General features: G+C 49.1%; 1 protein-coding gene across 2 annotated transcripts in view; it reads right to left on the bottom strand.

The window, feature by feature from the left end:
* The window catches only part of LOC119446709 (matrix metalloproteinase-2), a 229,453-nt gene that overhangs the window by 100,840 nt on the left and 108,125 nt on the right, over positions 1 to 20,488 (bottom strand). The window contains exons 1-2 of one of the 2 annotated variants that reach the window (XM_037711229.2): positions 9,179 to 9,399; positions 4,110 to 4,381 (exon numbers count right to left, since the gene is read on the bottom strand). In XM_037711229.2, the coding sequence (XP_037567157.1) occupies positions 4,110 to 4,381; positions 9,179 to 9,274 (368 nt within the window). In that variant the 5' untranslated portion in view covers positions 9,275 to 9,399. Of the gene's footprint in view, positions 1 to 4,109; positions 4,382 to 9,178; positions 9,400 to 20,488 lie in introns of those variants that run through there. The other variant, XM_037711228.2, reaches the window with a different exon arrangement.

Below are 20,488 nucleotides of genomic sequence, written 5' to 3'. Positions count from 1 at the left end.
CTCCCCCCCCCCCCCCTCCCCAAGTCCAACCTCGTCGGCGGACAGAGTGGCACACAGGTGATGCTGCCAGGCCGCTCGAAATCCTTCAAGAGGAGAGCCAACACAACGACACCCCAGGCGACGCCGAGGAGAGCCGCGGCCGGACTCAAGAATGATGCGTGCACTGACTTTTTGTCGTGATTTGCGATGCTGCTGTTATATTTCTCACCCCAGTTCCCCTTTGTCTCATCTGTGTTTCTTTCTCTCTCATAACGTGCCCCACATCCGCTCCGCGCTGCATTGAAAGCAGTCCTATTCGTCGTCTGTGCCCTGATTTTTATTTACTTTTCTTTTTGTGCGTGTAGGACTCGGGGAAACTTCACAGAGCGGTTCTGACTTCTCCTGTAAATGTAAGCGGCCTCGCCCGTGGCTTCGAAAGCAGCTGCTTTTTTGGAAACGCCGGGCGCCTTCTTTGTACATCCCAAACACGGACATGCTTTTAATCTTTCGCGACTGAGTCCTCACAGCCCGTTGTTTCCAGGAGGCCTGCACAAGATTCTAGCAGGACACCCTCCGCAGCCTTTGTGAAAGTATTCCCACCGAGTTTTCTCAGCCGGCGTTGCTTGCGGTGAGCAGAAATATGTATTTGTCAGTGGTTCTTTTTACCGTACCATCTTTCTAGACGACCTCCTTTTGTTTTATCGGAATCTGCGTCGTGCTCCTGTCGAGTCTCTTGGACGTCTGGACCGCCGTTACCACTTTATTTACACCGCCGGCAGGCTTGGTCGCATAATAAACGCGGCCGACCCCTTCTTTTCTTCCAACTCCCCTGCTTGTCATTCTGGTCTCCGTATTATCGGTGCGCAAAAGACTTTAATGCTCGCGCGCACGTGTGTGTGTGTGTGTGTGTGTGTGTGTGTGTGTGTGTGTGTGTGTGTGTGTGTGTGTGTGTGTGTGTGTGTGTGTGTGTGTGTGTGTGTGTGTGTGTGTGTGTGTGTGTGTGTGTGTGTGTGTGTGTGTGTGGTGTGTGTGTGCGTGCGTGCGTGCGTGCGTGCGTGCGTGCGTGCGTGCGTGCGTCAATTTTACATTTTTTCCTGCGCATTGTTTGCTCTGCCCATGCCTGTACGAATATGCTGCTTTGACAGGTTTTGTAGAAAGGAAATCTACAGTTGCCGCAGCAACCTTCCGACTTTACTCACTGGTTATGTGTAATATACCTGGTGTTTCAGGAAAGACGAAGTGGATTTATATCAAACACAGCGCAGCGGAGATCAGGCGACCATCTTTTCGACAGTACAGCATAGCATTCTTCGCGGCGTACGTCACATTTGTGATGATCACCAGGCGACTGTGTCAGAAGAAATATTCCAGAAAATGTGTTCCAGACAGGATGGCCTTATATTGTTTAAAGTAAGAGATACGCAGCGCGTGCGCAAGCAAGGTATCTTTTCAATGGTGCGACAAACATGTGCGTTACGGTCGCGATTGATTACAAGAGCCTGCAGGAAGCCTCTCTCGCAGCGGTGCAACTTCACAGCTATACGCCATAGCCACTATGCCATTGTGGTGGGAGAAAGATCACTGCAGATCCCAAACAATGCGGTAATGGATGCAAACGAAACTATAGCGTCCGCTCAACCACCGGGGCCGACTGAGCGCCTGTTCATCAAGCCACCCACAACGGGCATGCTCTGGGAACCATGTATAGAAACTCTGGTGACGCCATTGCTAGCACCAACCAGTCGGCGTGTTACTTGCTTTCCTCCCGCCTTCGCCCCTCGAGTCCGTGCGTAGCTCAATTGCATACTAAGAAGCTTTGCGCCCGCAAAGATGTTTTCTTGCGTCTATGTAACTCACACCCTTACACCCATAGAGAAGGGTGTTTGGGCGTACTAATAAGACCATATGAACGGGTGAATTTTTTAGGAATTCATCATTTCCCCCAATGCATGTTTTGCCGACATGCACTGTACGTTTTCTTTTTATAGCGATATCTTTTATTTTCTGAAAATCTCCGAGGATCTCTGAAATCTGCGATATCTGAAAGACTAGCCCAATCTTTCAGATGCCCGCCGAAGTAATCCCGAAGTGCTTTCCGAAACGTTTATAGTCGTATATGTACATTAAAAAATGCTTGGTTTCTTCACTGCACCTACGGGGACGCCATATACGTGGAGTAGCAGGATGACGTCCATAGCCCACTGTGACCAAATGGCGTGCTCGAAAAATGACTTCGCACAAACCACTTGGAAATACGCCCATATAGCTTTGCACTTGCATTAATGTTAAAGTGTGCGAGCACCCTTAAATTCTGTAAGGTGTATGTGCAGCAGAAAACACCCTTCAAGCATCCTGAAATTATTAAAAGGGTGCACTAAGGGTAATCTGCTTAGGCGTACACCCATTTTCGAAATTTTCGGTAAAGATCAGGGTGCACAAAGGGTGTTTCGACATTCAATGCACCCTCGAAGGTGCTATATTTCCGTATTGTGTGCTTTTGCTACTTTAGTGTAAATGCTAGGACATTTCTAAAATGAAAAGCGGCTGCTTTCGTATAAAATATTACTTTTGACTGAACTTTCATATTATGTGGTCTTTCATGAAATTTGTCATGACATTCAAGTTTCATCTGAAAGCCTGCGGCACGAAGGCTCGCGTTGAGCAGGATATATACTTACAGAGAAATTAGGCAACCTCGAAGAAGCAAGAAGCAATTAGAAAGCGATTTCTGAAAACATTACGCGAACTCTTACTCAAGGATGTTAATCATCGCGGAGTAATGTCTTTTTATTGGGGACGCTCGAGGCGCAATACGCCGTCGGAAGCGCCGCCTTCGTGCACGAATCGTCGCGCCAGCGTTGTGAGAAGCCTGGTATGTGCCAGGGCGTTGTGTCGCGTGCAGCGTCGCGCACTGACGCATCTGTGCATTGTTAGAACACCGTGCGAGAAGCTTCACCGCAACGCTCTGCAGTGTACAACTGTATACCTTGAGGGTATAATAAATAAACAAATAAGAACGCTAAACCTATAGCTATTGCTTGCATTGCTTCCCCTACGAGCAAAACTGCCAACATTCTTCTACAGCGAAGCTGTATACCTGTACCCCCCAATGCATTTCTCGTGTCCGTGGGCAAAAATAACCTCTTTCGTGGGCCGATCTCGGAGGTAGTGTAATCGTAGGCTAAAATTGAAGCGAAGAGTGTGCATGTCCTTTCGAATCAGCGCATACCACATAGGTCATTTCGATAAAGAAAAGCATAACACAAGTCTCGTGTCAGCATGATGAATGATAAGGCGGCCGTTAACGTTGGGAAGCACAGAATGATGGATAACGACATCCGCTTGTGACAGGGGGCGTGACGTCAATACCCATATAAAATGTAAACTAAAGTGCAGGTTTGTGACAGCAAAGTTTGTAACACAGCATCTGACGTCACTACATTACATATACATAAAGAGGGCCCGCCTAGTAAGGCATTGCATTTGTGTTCTGACAGTGCTATGGGAAGGCCACGTATAGTGAGGACTCCTGAAGAGCAACGTGCATGCGAGGAGCGGACAAGAGAACAGAGACGGCGATGTGAACAAAGGCATCGTGCTTCTGCCACGGATGAACATCGTATCCAGGACGCTCAGCACAAGCGCCAAGCGCGCGCAGGATGATGATGAATGTCGTGAAGCCGAAACGCGGCCAAACCGCGAAGGTACAATGCAATCAATCGTTTCAAGGGTGCAAATTCATAATTTAAGAAGTAATTTAATCGGCGCAGAGTTCGGATTTAGTTGCTCCGTGTGTGGTGAATTGAGGTTCCAGGTTAGTGCATTTCGCTTGTCTCTGGTCCACTCTTTGTAGGCGCACGAAGTATACGGCGCAAGCCAAGTCTCAGGCCGTTGAAACGTATATGGCTAATAATTATGTAAAGTGAATGCGAATGTCGCCGTGTGAATAATTTCAAGCCACGTCGCAATGGGTAATCGTTCTAGCTGTCGTTTACAGCTTCGCTGTCCAACCACCTTCACACAGCGTGGATTGGGGCTCAAGTTTTTCTTTCACACGCGTGTTTTTGTAAGCACCTCCATCCCTGACGCAAACTACGGGTCGCATAGCGTAAAACGTGTGCCGCACTCACCTCCACGTGAGTTCTGTCTTGTCCCACTTGGCGCCCTGCAGCGCGTACCGCCTGACGCGCTCGGCGTGCCCGATGACGTCGGGCACGCCGCAGCGTGGCCTCTTCATCATCGCCATGGTCTCGGCGTCCAGCTGTCCGGTGGGGCGGAGTCCGGCGAAGCGCTGCATGCGCCGCAGCGCCGCCCGGAAGCCCTGCTCGGTGCGCAGGTTGTCCGAGGGAAGCACCGCGTTGCGGCTCGTGTCGCCCATGTAGCCGAAGCGCTCCAGGAAGCCCTGCAACGAAGAAGAGCACCACACTTCTGTGACGCCTGTGACACACATGTCTCGCATCTGCTGCATTCTGCCGGACGGATAGCTTTACCGTTCGCACAGATGCTTGGCGTGGCAGCGCGGACAATGCTCCAAGTGTTATCTGCGCACGCGTCAATGATTTTACGTGTCTTCTGATCACCGTGCCTCGCAGTTGTTTCAATACTGGGCGTCAACCAGAAGGGGGCATGATTAAGGCTCTCTGCTGCTATGGCGAAACGAGGCATAATGCAAGGATAGAAATTATCCAATTAAACCGCGAATGCATCTGCGGCTTCCTCTTCAAATTTAGGAATGTGTATGCATAAAGAGGGTGCTCAGAATAAGTGAACCATCAACCGCAGTCATCAGAGCACCTTTTTTCTTACAGGGTGGCCATCAAACGCCTGCCCCATTCTTCTTTCTCGCCGATTACTTTTATTGTTGTTGTCGTTGAGATTGTCACGTCTTCATTGTAGCAGCTGCTTCTTGCTCGTATTGCTTAGCATTATTAAAAATATGTGAAATATAAAGTCCCCCACTGAAATCTCTGCAAAAGTGCAGTAAAAAAATCATTTAGTATTTTAAAGCGTGCACGTTAGTCAAAAAGAATGCGCATCCGTGCGTGCGGATGTTCGATTCAGTATTGCACGGATATCTATAGTTAAAACTAGGGTAAAACACTATGCGCATTTGCGATGCAATAACACTGCGATATTGCAGCAGTTCCAGGTGTCATGCGTAGTTTCACACAGCATGCGGATTTACCAGCGGTTCGAAAATAAGCGTCATGCACAACGACTGCATATAGATGAAGGCATTTACACACACAGTGCAACCACAGCTGGGACGAAGTATTCTCAGCCTCCTTTCGGCTTCGCTGAACGAGATTCCACTGCATGCGCGAACATAGACGGACGAGGGACGCCGACGTACACGTCTTCCTGAGCGAGGTCAATGTGCCAACGCGACAACGCCCGCTAATAAGAGGGGCAACGGGAACCAGACATCATCTGTCACAATTACGCAGTCTGATAATTGTGACGGATAGAGAAATTCGCGACAGGTCGGTCGTTAGAGGGAACCCTGCTTTACTTATTAACGCCAGCACGTGTACTGTACGCGTCGTCGGCGTCTGCCAGCGAAGACGATCCTTCAACGGGGTTACGGTTGTGCGACAAGTTCACGAACCGCCAATGTGGATCAGGAATAGTGATAACTACAGTCGGTGTCACAGGCGGTATATGAATGCCGACTGATGAGACAAGTGGAATCTCGATCTTATATTCATGTAAGCTCTCGGTAAATGCTGCTCTCAAAATAAGAGAGAGAGAGGGGGGGTATTCTTCAATGAATGCTAAAGTATATTTTCCTGGCCATATGTCTAGCGTGTTATTCCAGATGAGAAAGGTGGTGTTTGAAATGAATCATTCATACACATTACACACACGCACAAAACATTACACATGTATGCGCGGTAAAAAATATACCTGCCGGGAATAGTCAAGGTCAATGTTTCAAAGGAAGTCTAAGCGCACCTTCGTTGCGCCCAAAGTATAAAAAGAGCGCTTCACCAAGGTCCAAGCACATGGGCAGCTCAAGAGAGCTACAGCGTAAACTTAAAAGTAGATTTACTCATAAGAATGCCAACTACATTGTGGTCATGACGCCATCTGAAGTGTCGCTGCGCTTTCCTTAAAAGCCGCAAAACCCTTTGCGAACCGAGTGAATCTTGTGTTTAAAATACTAAGTTCTCAATCGAGTATGTATCACTTCAATTGTTCCGTAACAGCCAGAGTTGAGTTCGGCTTGCGTTCATCTGATAGCTAGTTCGAACACATTACAGCGACAGCTTCTGGAAAGAACTATATAAAGCACAGCTGAAGTCTGCTTTCGACAGGAAGTGGGGCCCAACTCTTATACGGTGCTTCACTTATCATCCTACGCGCTCTACGCTACTGCACGTATTACACGGTGCTGCCACTGTCAAAAGAGCGCAAGAGAGAGAAAGCAAGGAGAGGAAAGGCAGGGAAGTCAACCAGACGAGCGTCCGGTTTGCTAACCTACACTGGTGGTGAGGGGGAACAGAAAGAGGAAAAGAGTGCGAGAAATCAGTACAATGTAGGACCTGCGTCCGCGAGATTAGGAACGATTTTTTTTTCTTTTGTTATCACACTGTTTTTCTGGCGGTATACTAACGCTCCTCTGGATGCTGAGAGACAAGAGCCGGCGCTAGCAATAACTTCGCGCCCGGCAGCCACTCTGGCTCGGCCTGGCGGCCAGTGCTGACAAGAAGGGGTCTTCGACGCGGGGCTTCGCGACTGACGCGATCTGACACGACTGCACATGGCGACGACCTCGTCACCCGCCGGCGCCTGCGCTCCTGGCCGCTGAGAAGAGATAGTTGGTGCGCGGCGGCTGGCCTGGCCAACAAAGTCGCCTCGCCAACAGCAGAACTAACAACAGGATCCGGGCTAGGGGCTCTGATTGGATTACGGCTCGACGCGCAGACGACACCGCAACCGGAAGCCGAGAAGGTTCGCCTCTGATTGCGGCTGCAGGCTCCACCGCTGCCATGGGAACTGGCAGTGCGCGGAGGCTCCCTCGGGACTGCTTCATGCTCTGTTTGCTGTACTCTGCTGCTTTGAGATTTATCCCTCATCTTCTTCGTATTTCTTCTTTTCTTCAACTCTGCGGGCTTCAACGGAGAAAAGGCACGCATCGTATCACGATAAATAACTCCGCCGGCTATCAATCCGTGGCGAAGTGGCGAATGCGAAGCGAGACCAATAAAAGAGGAGGAGCATGGTAGCACCAAGGAACTTAGACTAGCCGGCGTTTGTCATAAACTTGCACAAGTGCACCTCGCACACGCAGATGAAAAAGCGTAGCTCATGCATCTTTGCAGTCGATGCCATGTGGACATTCATGATTACATCAGGAAAAAAAAGAATTAACATGCGGAGGCGTATGTGGTTCGTCGGGAAAGATCAGAAAGAAAGATAGAGAGAGAGGAAAGGCAGGGAGGTAAACAAGATGCGAGTTTCCGGTTTACTAACCTGCACTGGATTGGGGATAAGGGGGGCTTGAAAGAGGGCAGGGGAGAAAGCGTTCGTGAAAGTATACGCCTGGTACCATCTACGATTCTACGTGGTTCCATTGCGGGGCCCAAAACCTCATTCATGCTTTCTATATAAAAATGACAAGCAACGAAAGAAAACATATAGAGACCAACCAGACTAGCTTTCTGTTTGCGACAAACCCCCTGGGGCGGGGGGCAAGGGTTTGAGATAAAGGGAGAGCGGGACTTTCAAATAACAGCGTGGCGTTAGGCATATTCTTCCCGCAACGAGATTCGCTTACTGCGCGTTTAAAGCACTACTGTAGGGGGCAGCCATGTTTTCACCGGACTTGACAGCGCGCTCTACGTCTGAATTCGTACTTTTCTTTGCTGATATCAATGCATAAAGTATAGGACGCAGGCGCGAAGAGGCAGTCACAAACCAATGATATTTGCACGCTTCTCCTGTGCTCTTTTGTTTTGCTGGGATTTTCTGTTTGTGCTACCGTCTCATAAATAGAGAAAGAGAAACGTGGTGGGAAAGGCAGGGAGGTTAACCCGAAAAGATTCTGGTTTGCTACCCTGCACTGGGGGAAGGGGAAATGAAAGGCGGAAAGAATAGGGGAGAGAAAAAGCAGTCACAAAAAAAAAACCGTCTTATATTAACGAGAAGCGCCAGTTAGCTCAACGAGAAGTATTTCTTAAAAAAGAACTGAGTCTAAAATGTTAAACTGCCTCCCCACAAGCTACACATGTTGATGTTGATGTCCCGGATCAAGAACATTCATGAATTACAGCTTTGAAAAATGTTTTATTGGTCCGTTTGAACTGTATGGTACGCACCAAATCATTCCGTGCCATGTTACCTTCATTTGCATACTATACTTCCCCTGGTTACTAAGTTGGATCAGCTGTAGTAAAAAAAAAAAGCCAATTGAAATGCTTTTCTTAGGCATCATACATTTGGTGCAGTAGTCTGTCAGAGATGGATTGCATTGACTCTTCCACACAAGAAACATGTGTAAAGAAACGAACCACCGCTAAGTCATGGTCTTTAGAAATGCCTTTTAAATTTTGATGTACATTGCATTAGAGTGAAAAACAAACAGGACAAAGGCATACAGGAAGATTGAGACTTGAAGTTATTTACAGTGACCAAGGCCAGACCCCTTGTCAAACAGTTGGTTCCAGCTTAGACATCTGTTGCTTGACCACTATTGATCATTTACGCTAAAAAGATCTTCCGCTCTGCACTCTTTACTTAAACGGCGCTGCGTAAAAAAAAAAAAAAAAAAAATGTTTTTACAGAACCGCCTTGTGAGCTTCCGTGTAGTGCGGCAAAGCCACGTCACCATTATTTTTTTTTTTTTCTGCTCAGTATTTACAGTCGACGTAGGCTTTTCGAGGTGAAAAATGACACATTAAGGATGGCTTCATCTTTGGTTAAATACAGATCGCAGTTATACACTGAGTGCGCATGAGTGGTTGACTTAATTGCCAACACAAGTAAAACCATTGACGACGCGATGCATAGTGCGCGTGCACATGCAGTGCCTATTGACCCACCGTCCAGTCATGCGCAGCTACATTGCAGAGTTATACATTCCTCCACTGAATGGTCGTAATCTTGCAAGGCAACGAAGGGATACATCTGTAGGTGCTGCGTCGTAGAAACACCAAGTTAAAGAAAAAGAAATAACAACAAAGCAACAAGTATTTACCATCATTTTAGCCTTCATGACTGCCTTTGGCTCTTGCTGGGTGGGTACGGCGAAGCATAAGACGAGAATTACGAGTGACGCCACCTGGCCGGCCATAGCACCCCGATGTGTCAATTCCAGGCAGCCTCGAAGGTAAACGCTTCACCGAAACGCAACACTTGCACAGTCCAACCGACACTTCCAATGACGCAGAAGTGGCACCCTCGAAGTTGTTCGCGCCGCCGCGACTCAAAACGCAGTGAGTGAAGAGGACAACACCGGAGTAGCCCGACTCCCAGCGGTTGCTTTTGCTTTCGCTTCCCTGCAACGGTTGACGCTCATCAACGACGATCAAACGTCCGCTCCTGCTACATGTTCCGGAAAAGGGCGCACACACTAAGGTGCGGCAGCTCTTCCTACGGCGTCTGTGTAAAAAAATGGAAGTGACGTCAGGAACTTTTTTTTTCCTGAAGGCCGACGAGCCACGCCTCTTTCCCGCGCGCAGTTTGAAGCGTTGGCCAAGAGGAACCAGGCCGGCGCGAAGCTAGACCACGCGTCCGACCACATGTTCACGCACGTGTCGAGCAGATCGAGACATCCATGGCGCGCGCGAGAGGCCGACATCTGCACTCATTATTACACATCACTCGATGATGCATTCAGTCGCTGGCAGGAGTGAGCCGCCCAATGCGAGAAAACGTGTTTCTTCCTGGAGCGGTTTCGCGAAGCTATTCACTCATATAGAACTCTTTGTCATTTCTCAGAGCCGTTGTTGCCATCTTGTTCGCTGCAACGACTAGCCAGTGCACGTTATTATGTGCCGGTGGTCTGGACGAACGTCCGGATTTATTGTGCCTCGATTTTGTTCCCTCATAGCTGCAGGGTCGCCCGGCTGGAAGTGTCCTGTTCTGCTAAAATCATCCGCAGTACGCACGCGCGCACAAACCAGCCAGAGAGGTTCGGGCTGTTGGCTCTCGAGCCTGGAAAGTGTCGCCACACCTTGCGTAAACCCCGTAGGGACGTAATTCTAGTCCATTTCGCGGGGCCAACTTGTCATATTCGATCGAAGGGGCTCCGACACTTGCCGCCGGCGAGGGATACACACAGAGCAGAGCGGCCGGAGAGCCCTTACCGAGGCATGCACGCCGAATTACACGGCGATCGATGCGGCTGCGCTCCTTGGCGAAAGAAAGGACGCCTCTGATAATGGGTCCCCCTTTCAATTTCGCCTCCTCAGACAATGGCGCGCACTATACGAGCTCTCCTCCGAGAAAACCGCTGTCTCTGCCCCCCGCGCACTTTCAGGGTCGCGAGGAAAGGCACGTCGTGGCGCGCTCGCCAAAGAAAGCTTCGCGGCGGGGCACTGTTTTCGATCGAAGTGAAAAGCGGTACATCAGCCTGGCCCTATAATCATATACCGTATTCGTTAATCGTCCATACAATGTCTACTTATAATTTTTGATTAGCATTTCGCTGATACGACGCGTTGTTGGGAACAGTTGAAACGCCTCTCGCGTCTGCCTTCAGGGTGGCGCGAATTTTTCGCCCTAATTATGATGTATATGCCGAGTTTCCATAAGATAGGATAAGGTAACGCTTTATATTTGTATATCGCAGCATTTCCGGTGTTTTCTGGGCGCCCTTGCCAAGTTACATATCGTTAACACTTTATGTCGGTGCAGTACGCCGTGTCTAAATGATTTCCTGTTTTATTTCAATGCATTACTTGGCATTATTATTATTATTATTATTATTATTATTATTATTATTATTATTATTATTATTATTATTATTATTATTATTATTATTATTATTATTATTATTATTATTTGTTTGTTTGTTTGTTTGTTTGTTTGTTTGTTTGTACACATACAACACAAGGACACGAAGGAAATAGGGAGGGAGCAAGCTGACGCCTGCCTACTCTTTCGGGAGGAGGAAATAGAGGAAAAGAAAATACGAGCAAAGAAAAGAGGAAATGAAGAAATGACGGAGACACAGACAGAATAAAACAAAATACAAATTATGTATATAAACGGAAGGCCAAAAGTCAGTGTCCTTCAGAAAAGTTAGCAGGGCTCGATGGGCCTGGTCACGTCGGGAAGCGCAACCCCTTGGAAATAGGCAATCGTCGAGTCCAATAGGTATCGCACTAGTCCAGCCTTTATATGACTAGGCACTTTTGACAGTCGAAAAGAATCTTCACACACTTTGACGAGCCGAGCCGTCGAGCGCTGATGATTTTGCACGGCGGCGTGCAAACGATTATACTTTTTAAGACGTCGTCTTGAAGTTCTAGGTCAACATCAGATGTGACGCCAGCTGTTACATCTGCGCCCTGTGGCATGTAAGCCCGCGTGTTGACACCACAGAGTTGAGACAGACCAAGTAGAGTTTGCACCGTCTTCTCATCCGCTGTCTCCACGGCAATAATATTTTTCCTTGGGTTCACTCGAACCTCTTTAATAAGACCCGGTGCCAGTTTGAAGAAAAAAATCATGCAGTTTCTGTTTGGAGATGGCATTCAGGCTTACCATCACGTCGACCGGTACGAAGGCTACTGTCGTAGTCACGATGTTGTTGTATATGATGGTTGCTTCGCTGGATGACGATGTCCGACTTACGATGCGCAGAACTGGTCGTCAGAATTCAGTCTTTGCCTTCGTCCGCTGGCCGGATCGTGAGGATGGACGGTATAAGCGTTGACGAGGCAAAGGCAGGAAGTGTGGCAGCGGAAGACACGGAGTGGATGGCGGTGCCACACTGGTGGCGAGCCAAAGCAAGGCGAGGATGCCCGACCCACTCCCCCCCGCTTTGCCTCCGGGACCATTCGGTTCCATTTATCCCAGTTGCGAGGACATCGTCCCTGCCAGCGCGTGCACGAGTCTAATCGAATCACTCGTCCCGCTGTTTTCCCCGATTGCGGCGCCAATCTCGCACACTGGTCGCGGGGCCTGCTGCTGCTGCTTTTGCTGCAGCTGCGAACTTCTCCCCTGGGCCTCATTCACAGCCGACCCGCTGCCGGACATCGTATATGCCAGCAGCAACAAGGACGAACTGACTGTCGCCCCGTGCGCGTGTCGGCATGATGTAGAACACTCGGGCAGCGCGGAAATGAGACTGCCCCATAGATTCCGATGCTTTCATATGCAGCGGCAACCGCTCTATTTTGGGTCCAGGGTAATTCGACAGTGGTTTTAGGAGTGCCGTGAGCCTTCGAAGCAGGCTGCGGACGCCAAGAAGGAGAACAGTTTGTCCTGAATGTTGCGTAGCAGAGGAAGGCGTTTCACGCAGTGTATGGTTTCTTGGCGTGGGATCTTCTCCACAAACTGCATGTACAATTGCCCAGCCGCGGACGTCTTTACCTCCAAGGCTGTCTTCCTAATTCGCAAGTGGGCTACTTCTCTACATTGCACATTTTCCCAAATAATGGAGGCACTAGTCGCGCTTCAAATTATGTTTACTGCGCATGCTGCGGCTTGTCTCTTGTACATAGTTTCATCACGAGAGCCACATTTGCACTTCACATGTCATAAGGCGTACAAAAATTACTACGCCGCCATTATCTTGGCAAACTGCCTTGCTGGAAAGCTAGCTTTACAGTTGTGAAAAAAAGGCGAAACTGCTCCAAAACTAAAGTGAATTTACACCTAAACGGACATAAAGAAACGGCAATATCCTGTCCCGTCACAAACGGCCGTAATCACTAAGGCAGCGTGGCCTCTATAAGACCGCCTGTCGACTGAAGTAGCCATTGCGCTTCGGTGACCATGGCATCCGACCTTAGAGGTCATGCAGACACGCGCATCTGCGATTCACGAGTTCTAGGGTGTGTTCCAATTCTGGTCAACATAGAAGACAGTCTATACTTCGACTGCTAAGAAGACAGCTTTGAGCCCAAGTTACGCAATTAATTTGAAGCATTCAAATGATGTGTCTGCGGCTTCATGCTACCTCGCATCGAAGAGAGCAGGCTAAGAAAAGTATATATTACCGCTACAATTTAACGCATTGTGTGTGCGAACCTATGAAAAACACACGGCAGCTTACATTAATCGCGTAAGAAAGCGCCAATACGTTTTCTTGTGCCCAGAGACCTTCCCGTCGAATTTTCCACGCATTCTGCTCAGCCGCCATCTTGTTTAGACAGCAAGGTAGGCTGCATCGTTCTTGACTTCGATGCTCTCTTCGCGTAGCTGTCTTTTTGCCGGCTTCCATGAAGGAAGCAAACAATTAGGAGAGCGTGTCGGCCTAACACGTGATCGTCACGTCAGAGCACATGGTAGGTTTAGTGCTCACACTCTGCTGGAAGAGCTACGTCAGGGTGGCTGAACAAGCGCGCATTGATTAAAAACTACCGGGAACCAAAGATTCCCTGCCAATAGGCTGAGTCCCAGAGGTCCCATGTTGGGCCGATACTGCGAGGAAAAATGCGAAGGGAATGGCTTTCAATTTAAAGCTGGTTAGATGAGGTAACGCGCTCTCCTAGCTTACTTCCTTCCTCCATGCCGGCTTTGCCAGAATTGGAACGAGATGGTCGCTGTCCACATATAGCTGCATTTAGCCGTTTGCGGCGAGTTATGGAACACAGCCCTAGTATCACAGTCAGGCAATTTCAGTATCTAATCATAGGTGCTGGAGTGGAGGAGTGCAGCAACTGCTTGTCCCAGAAATCGACGAAGACACTTATTTAGACACCGTGACTACCTCCGTCAAGGGGCGGCGCTGCCCTGCAGTCGGTGGGTAAAGGTTCCTTAATTACTGCGGTGCTCGCCGTAATCATGAATGAGCGCCGGATCGAGGCATGCTCGCGAATTTAGGATTAAGTATATTATAATCAATTTCAATGTACGTGCTATATCGTTAAATCAACTTGAACACGGCTTGTTGCTCCGTTTCTACCAAAAGCATTGCACCGTATAGGAAGATTACGCGCTGTATGCCACGGATTCGGTTGGTAAAGGACTCTGACAAGATATATGTGCATGACGTGCAAGATGTGATGTCTTTCACAAGCTTGGGAAATGCGAAGGTAATCGCTTCTCTTTCCTTTGGTGCATTTCAGTGCCAGAAAATTCCGGAAAAAAGGGAAGCGAATCGACCGTCGTGCAGTATCCGGGAGCAGCCACGTAGAGAAAAGGGAGCGCGAAAGCACCGATTGCGGGTCGCAATACGAAGCGGCACCGGCGCCGAGATTTAGAACCCCTGCCGAAAAAGACATCCCGGCTAAGCAGGCAGAAAGAATGAGCTCTCAATTACCGATGTCCCCGGTCATGCCCCCCTTCTCCTTCCGTTCCTCTAAAGAGGGAAGAAAGAAGGAAAAATAAATCACTTTATTTGTGCCCCCTGCTTCTTCCCAAAGCCCTGTCGTCAAAATGTCACAAAAGCTCGCGAAGTAGAAGGCCGGGTCGATGTTATAATCACCGTCTCTGCGAAATCGAATTACCCCCGGTGTAGCTATAGGGCTCGGCCAGCTACGGTGATCGAAAGAGCAGCCTGCCCGGCGTCCTTACTCCGGCTGCGTGCACCCCGGTCTCACGCCGCTCATCACAGGTCAGCGCACCCCATGCTTAGATTGTAACGGCAGTGTGCCGCTGTGACACACGCTCTCGTGAGCCCTTGCTAATGAACAAAGGTCGCCGTCTGCGTCCGTCGAAGACGCCAGCGCGCCTACGCAGTGTAATATCATTCATCGTTGCGTTTAACGAGCGCTTGATACATCATCATCATCATCATCATCATCATCATCATCATCATCATCATCCTATATTTTATGTCCACTGCAAGACGAAGGCCTCTCCCTGCGATCTCCAATTACCCCTGTCTTGCACTAGCCGATTCCAACTTGCGCCTGCAAACATCCTAACTATACCATCCTAACTATACCAAACATCCTAACTATACCAAAAGCCAATATAAAATTGTCCGACAACCGGATTACAGAACAAAGCACCTACAGCACAGGAGCCCGATACTCTGACCATCAGGCCACGGACGCTTGCCTGATCAGCAGGCGGAATAGAACATCCTTAACAATTTTTTTGGTTTCGTAGCCACCAGTATACACTGTTTCTTCTACCCAGCAGCAGTTTGCCGTGAATGCTATGTCGCAGCTATATGTCGGACTGACTCACGTATAGTTTGAACACCATTCGACAAATCGTTGTTGATGGTGGTGCCCGTCCAACTCGTGGGTCATACTATGGGGTATTATCCAAAAAACGGGTGGATTATTTCAACTTGTAACTAGAAATAAACTTTCAGGGTAACTATAGAGTAAGTGATGTTGAAAGGCTGCGATTCCATGTTGAATGAAAGCAATAATAGTAGGCAGAATCAATAATCATTATTTGAAAAGCACGCAAGAAAATTTAGAGATACAAATTTAACAGGGCATTCGGTTGGACTTCATAAGAAATTCCTGGACTGCGGAGCAAACGTCCCTATGGCTGAATTCCAAAATAGAGGCTGCCAAACGAAAGGGTCCAAGTGCAACGCTATAACTTGCTATCGCCTGTCAATGCTTTTCTCTTCGGGCCAAACTGCCACTTTTCTTGAGTCCAGCACGATTTTGGAATCACTTCATGTTCAATCTACCCTTACCCTCTTTTCCCTGACATATTCAAAAAAATTCTTGAGAGACTTATATCGGCGATAACAGTTGTGTGGAATGAGAAGATGTACCTCATTCACTGAATAGTGCAGACGCCCTATGGTTATGTTATTTGACTTCATATGGTTATGCTATCTGACTTAAATTAATGAGCATAGTAAATAATTATTGATTGGTTTACTGAACTATTTACAACTGAAATCTCGCTTCAGCACGTCAAAAAAGAAAAAAGAAGAGATATTATAGGTATTGCGTTGCCGACGGCGTTGTTTCCTGTGAGAGTTTCAGAGAAGTTAAGAGAAAAAATGAAACTTTTGGATACGAATGAGTATCTTATAGCGCAGCAAAAATAGTATGTTGGGCTTTGTGGGGTTAACCTAGACAACTGCTATCAGTCAGGTGACGAGGATGACATTCGCCGCGCCATTCGATTGCTGCAGCTCCTTCAGGGCTCCCGCACATCTACTTTTGTAGTTATAAGATGAAGTACGTCGTTGCGCCAGCAATATTGAACTACCATCGCCCAGCATACGAATACTCGTCCGACCCCCCCATCCAACACCCGAGCGCGGAGCGGTGGGAGTCGCTGCTGGCCAGCGAGGCCTTGGACGATCAGCTTAACCTGATTGACAGGGCACGCAGGGCGGCGACGACGAGCGGAGCCCTGAACTGAGCCCCTCCCCCACTGCAAGACCAAGAGCCTCCGATATTCTAAGACTTACCGCGAATCTTACCATCGCTCAATAAAAGTTTCCATCCATCCATCCATCCGACCAAAGAAGTTTGATTCACAGCGGCGTGTCCAGACTAGTGCTATTTCTTATGATCAGTGCTTTTCATGCAACTATACGGAGCACAGAAGTACCAGGAACGACGTCTATCTCTCAATTTTCCAGGAGCACAGTTTATATACCGGGTCTCATGGCACCCATTCCAACAAGCGCAGTGAAGGAGCGCATTGAAGACGAAGGTTTTGATGAAGATTGTACGTCGGTGTATGTCAGTCACTTTCTCACGCGTTAGAGCATCGTCATATAGCTGAAAGACAAGATCCCTTCCCTCTTTCTCTCTCTCTCTCTCTCTCACACACACACACACGCATGCACGCATGCGCACACGTAGTTTTAAGTAAGTAAAAGTACGAACGCCAGGCGTTCACTCAGACAGCGCCAGCGGGAGCGTGCGCACGACAAGAAGCGGCGCTCCTTTATTAGGGTTATTCATTACACCCCGGAACGCGCGGTGGGTGGGACCAGCATGGTCCTATAGTCAAAACCGCGGCGAGTGCAGGTGCATTTATTACCTTCCCCCTCGGTTGGCAGGAAGCGCGTGCCCGGCTTTCTTACGACCGCAGCCGTTGGTAAAAGAAAAGAACGCGCGCGCGGTGGAGAGCGGTACCAACTCCGCTGTGCGTGCGGCGCTATACGCTCTGTCTCTGTCCACCGCTCACGGACGGAAAGTAAAAGCGGTCGAAAGTTCGCTTACCGTCTTTTCCTTTCTCTTCCCTGTCTGGGTCTGTGCCATGTCTGTGTGTGTGTGTGTGTGTGCGCGGGAAAATTCAGGGGCGCGAATTGAGACGTACAATAGAGAACAGCGTATAAAGAAAGACGCGGGATAGACGCGTAAGCAAGGGGAAGAGGAGGGGGCGGGTGTGAAAGAAGCCCGGCCGCTATATAGCTTAGGGCGAAGTAAGATTTCAGCGGCTCTGACCATCTCCCGTGCAAAGCGCAATATCTGTCGGACGCTACAGAAACGCAAGAAAAGCGAAGCGACCGTAACCGTGAGAAAAGGCGAAAGAAAGCCCAGACGGACGTGTTGGAGCGGAACGTCCGAAATCCGGTGCTCAGCTGGCACTAATTTATACGCCTCCCCGTTGTACGTCCGCAAGGAGCCATATAATGGAAGGAAAAAGAAATAATAGAAATAGAAAAGGAAACGCAGTGGCCTTACGGGAAAGAAAACTCACGGCAGAAGAGCCAGCGCTCGCGCTTCACTTGATCGCCTTCTGTTTTACCTCTCCCGTCTTGCGTCCTTCACTCCTGTCTGCTTCTTTACTTATCTTTCTTGTTTCTTTGTTCATGGAGGTTATACTCGGCCAGCCAGACGGCCCGTCCGTGTGTCCGACTTCATTCTGTTTGTTCTGCTCCTCGTTCTTGCCCCCATCTTTCTCTCCCAGTTTCCAAACACCCGGGTCCGCCACTTTCGCGCAGCACGGCGGGAGCTGGACCACCACGAAGACATTCCCTCCGTCCCAAAGGACACAGGTTCACTTCCGTACTATATAATGCCACTTTACGCGAGACAGGTAATGTATTTGCAGTAATTCTGCGCAGAGCGAAGCGCATGCGAGCAACAACAGACGACCTCCGTGAGAAGATATGCGGTCACGCCGGGTTCGCCCTCTCGTTGTAACTGTATAGGTGCCGTTTTACTGCACAGAACTACTACCTGGCTCTCCGCGTCGATTACGTTCTCCTACAGCTCCGACCGCACAGCCGAGGCGTCCGGTCTGCAGTTCGTCGGTGCTGCTTCTCATCGTAGTCGGCTTTCTTTATTCTCTCGCTCGTTAACCGGGCGGCCCTTAATTAATTGCCACTATTACACCGGAATGGGCGAGGGGTCCCGACACCGCGCCCGCCGGCATGCGAGCAGCAGATAGCGCGCCGGCCGCGCCTCTTCAACGCTGGCCCGGTGTGCGCAGACGGGCAAACAACGAGCGCGTGGCGCGCCCCCGTCGCGAGGTGCAGTTCCTCTCAATGGTGGAGGCGATAAGAGGGGCGCAAGACAAACACGAACTCGACTCGACGGGTGCAGAACGGACGCCGCAAGTTGTGGCTGCGAGCAACGCGCGCGCCTGTATAAGCTGAATGAATTACGAATACCAGAGGCGGACGGACATTCGTCGCAGGAACAGCGTCAGAGAGCACACGCTGCAAACCGAATGGTGCGGTACATCCTGCCTTGAGACGGCCATTCTACCTGTGTGTCGAAGTGCGATTGTCGTGGTTCAATACGACAACGCACTGTATTTGCAGCAGAAATACGAGCGCGCTACCAGCATCGGGACTCGTCTCGGAGTGCACAATCGACGTCGGCACTTGAGAAGCTCTCGTGTACCTGGGGTGCTATTATGGGCATGTCGAATCCCGCCATATTGTCGAATTTGCAATCTGTTCAGCTCTGATTGGCTCAGCGGGCTGCTAGCTGCGGCCTCTCTGATTGGCTCCAAATGCCGCCGTTACCAAATTTTACAGTATGACGGAATTTGACACTGCCCAGAATAGCACCCCTGCTCTCAGATCTCTTGCAAATTCTGTCGTGCACCAGCGCGCCGTTTCTTGGTTAAATTTTTTCATCGTCTATATTTTTCACGGCGTCGCATTCAGTGCAGAGCAGGAGCAGTCTAGTATTGAAGATCCACGTTGTCGGCACATTGCAGAATTTAGTTTTGCTCTTTGATTCGAACTTCTTCCACTTAAACGTGCGTGCATTATTTAGTCTGCGGTTACTATATTGATGCTACATGGGCTGTGTAAATGTTTTTTTTTTTCGTTTGTCTATACATAGCCAGTAATGACATCGTATAGACGAGAGTCGATTAAATGTGGTGGTCAATATGGTCCGCGGGCTACATAGTTGATATACGTTGCCGCAGAGTCATATACATTTGTTAAGAAGTATGCCAATCAAACGAGTTGGAATCTATATACAGCGATGCTTTGTGTGAGTGCATAGAGAGTCGAAACACGCACGCACACAAATTATACCGAGCCTTTTGTTAAGTGGAGCTGCTGACTACTAGCCAGCTCGACGGACGCCTGAAACGAATCATATGGTGTCTACGTACGCTGCATGCATGCGCATGCGTACGTAGGGCAATTCGAATCCCCCATTCTATTGACAAGAAGTGTTTAATTACTCATTACCGAGGAGCCGCTGATGAGTGAAGGCGAGCTTTCTGGTTCTTTTTTGTTCCCCGCACGACCCCCCCCCCCCCCCGCTGCCGTAAATGCGCGGAGACCAGAGCCATATAGTAGTGATGTAAGGAACCCATCAGCGGGAGTCAATCCTCTGCTGTGATTGGCTGGCCTATTCGGCGACAGAACAGCCACGCAGCTCCCACGGTCACGAAAACCCGGCGATGTTCGCAGAGAAAAGCTTCGCTTTTAGAAGAGCTTATACTAGCAAGAAAAATATCGCCCAGAGCTAGTGGGGCTATACTAGTTCAGGTGCAACCAAACTAGGAAGGCCCACTAAGCTTCATCAAATTCACTCCCTCACCAGAACAGGAATTGGCCTCCCTGGTGCAGTATTCGGCCACTACCTCCCTCATGACTCCAACAATAAAATCTTAGGACTAACGTTAAGAGACAGGAAGAGAGCGGTGTGGATCAGAGAACAAACGGGGATAGCCGATATTCTAGTTGACATTAAGCGGAAGAAATGGAGCTGGGCAGGTCATGTAATGCGTAGGATGGATAACCGGTAGACCATTAGGGTTACAGAATGGATACCAAGAGAAGGGAAGCGCAGTCGAGGTCGGCAGAAAACCAGATGGGATGATGAAGTTAGGAAATTTGCAGGCGCAAGTTGGAATACGCTAGCGCAAGACAGGGGTAATTGGAGATCGCAGGGAGAGGCCTTCGTCCTGCAGTGGACATAAAATATAGGCTGATGATGATGATGATGATGATGATGATGATGATGATGATGATGAT

Source organism: Dermacentor silvarum, chromosome 3, assembly GCF_013339745.2.
Source record: "Dermacentor silvarum isolate Dsil-2018 chromosome 3, BIME_Dsil_1.4, whole genome shotgun sequence".
NCBI lineage: Eukaryota > Metazoa > Arthropoda > Arachnida > Ixodida > Ixodidae > Dermacentor > Dermacentor silvarum.
Note: the sequence above shows the minus strand (reverse complement) of the source record. Positions and strands in the feature narration are given on the sequence as shown.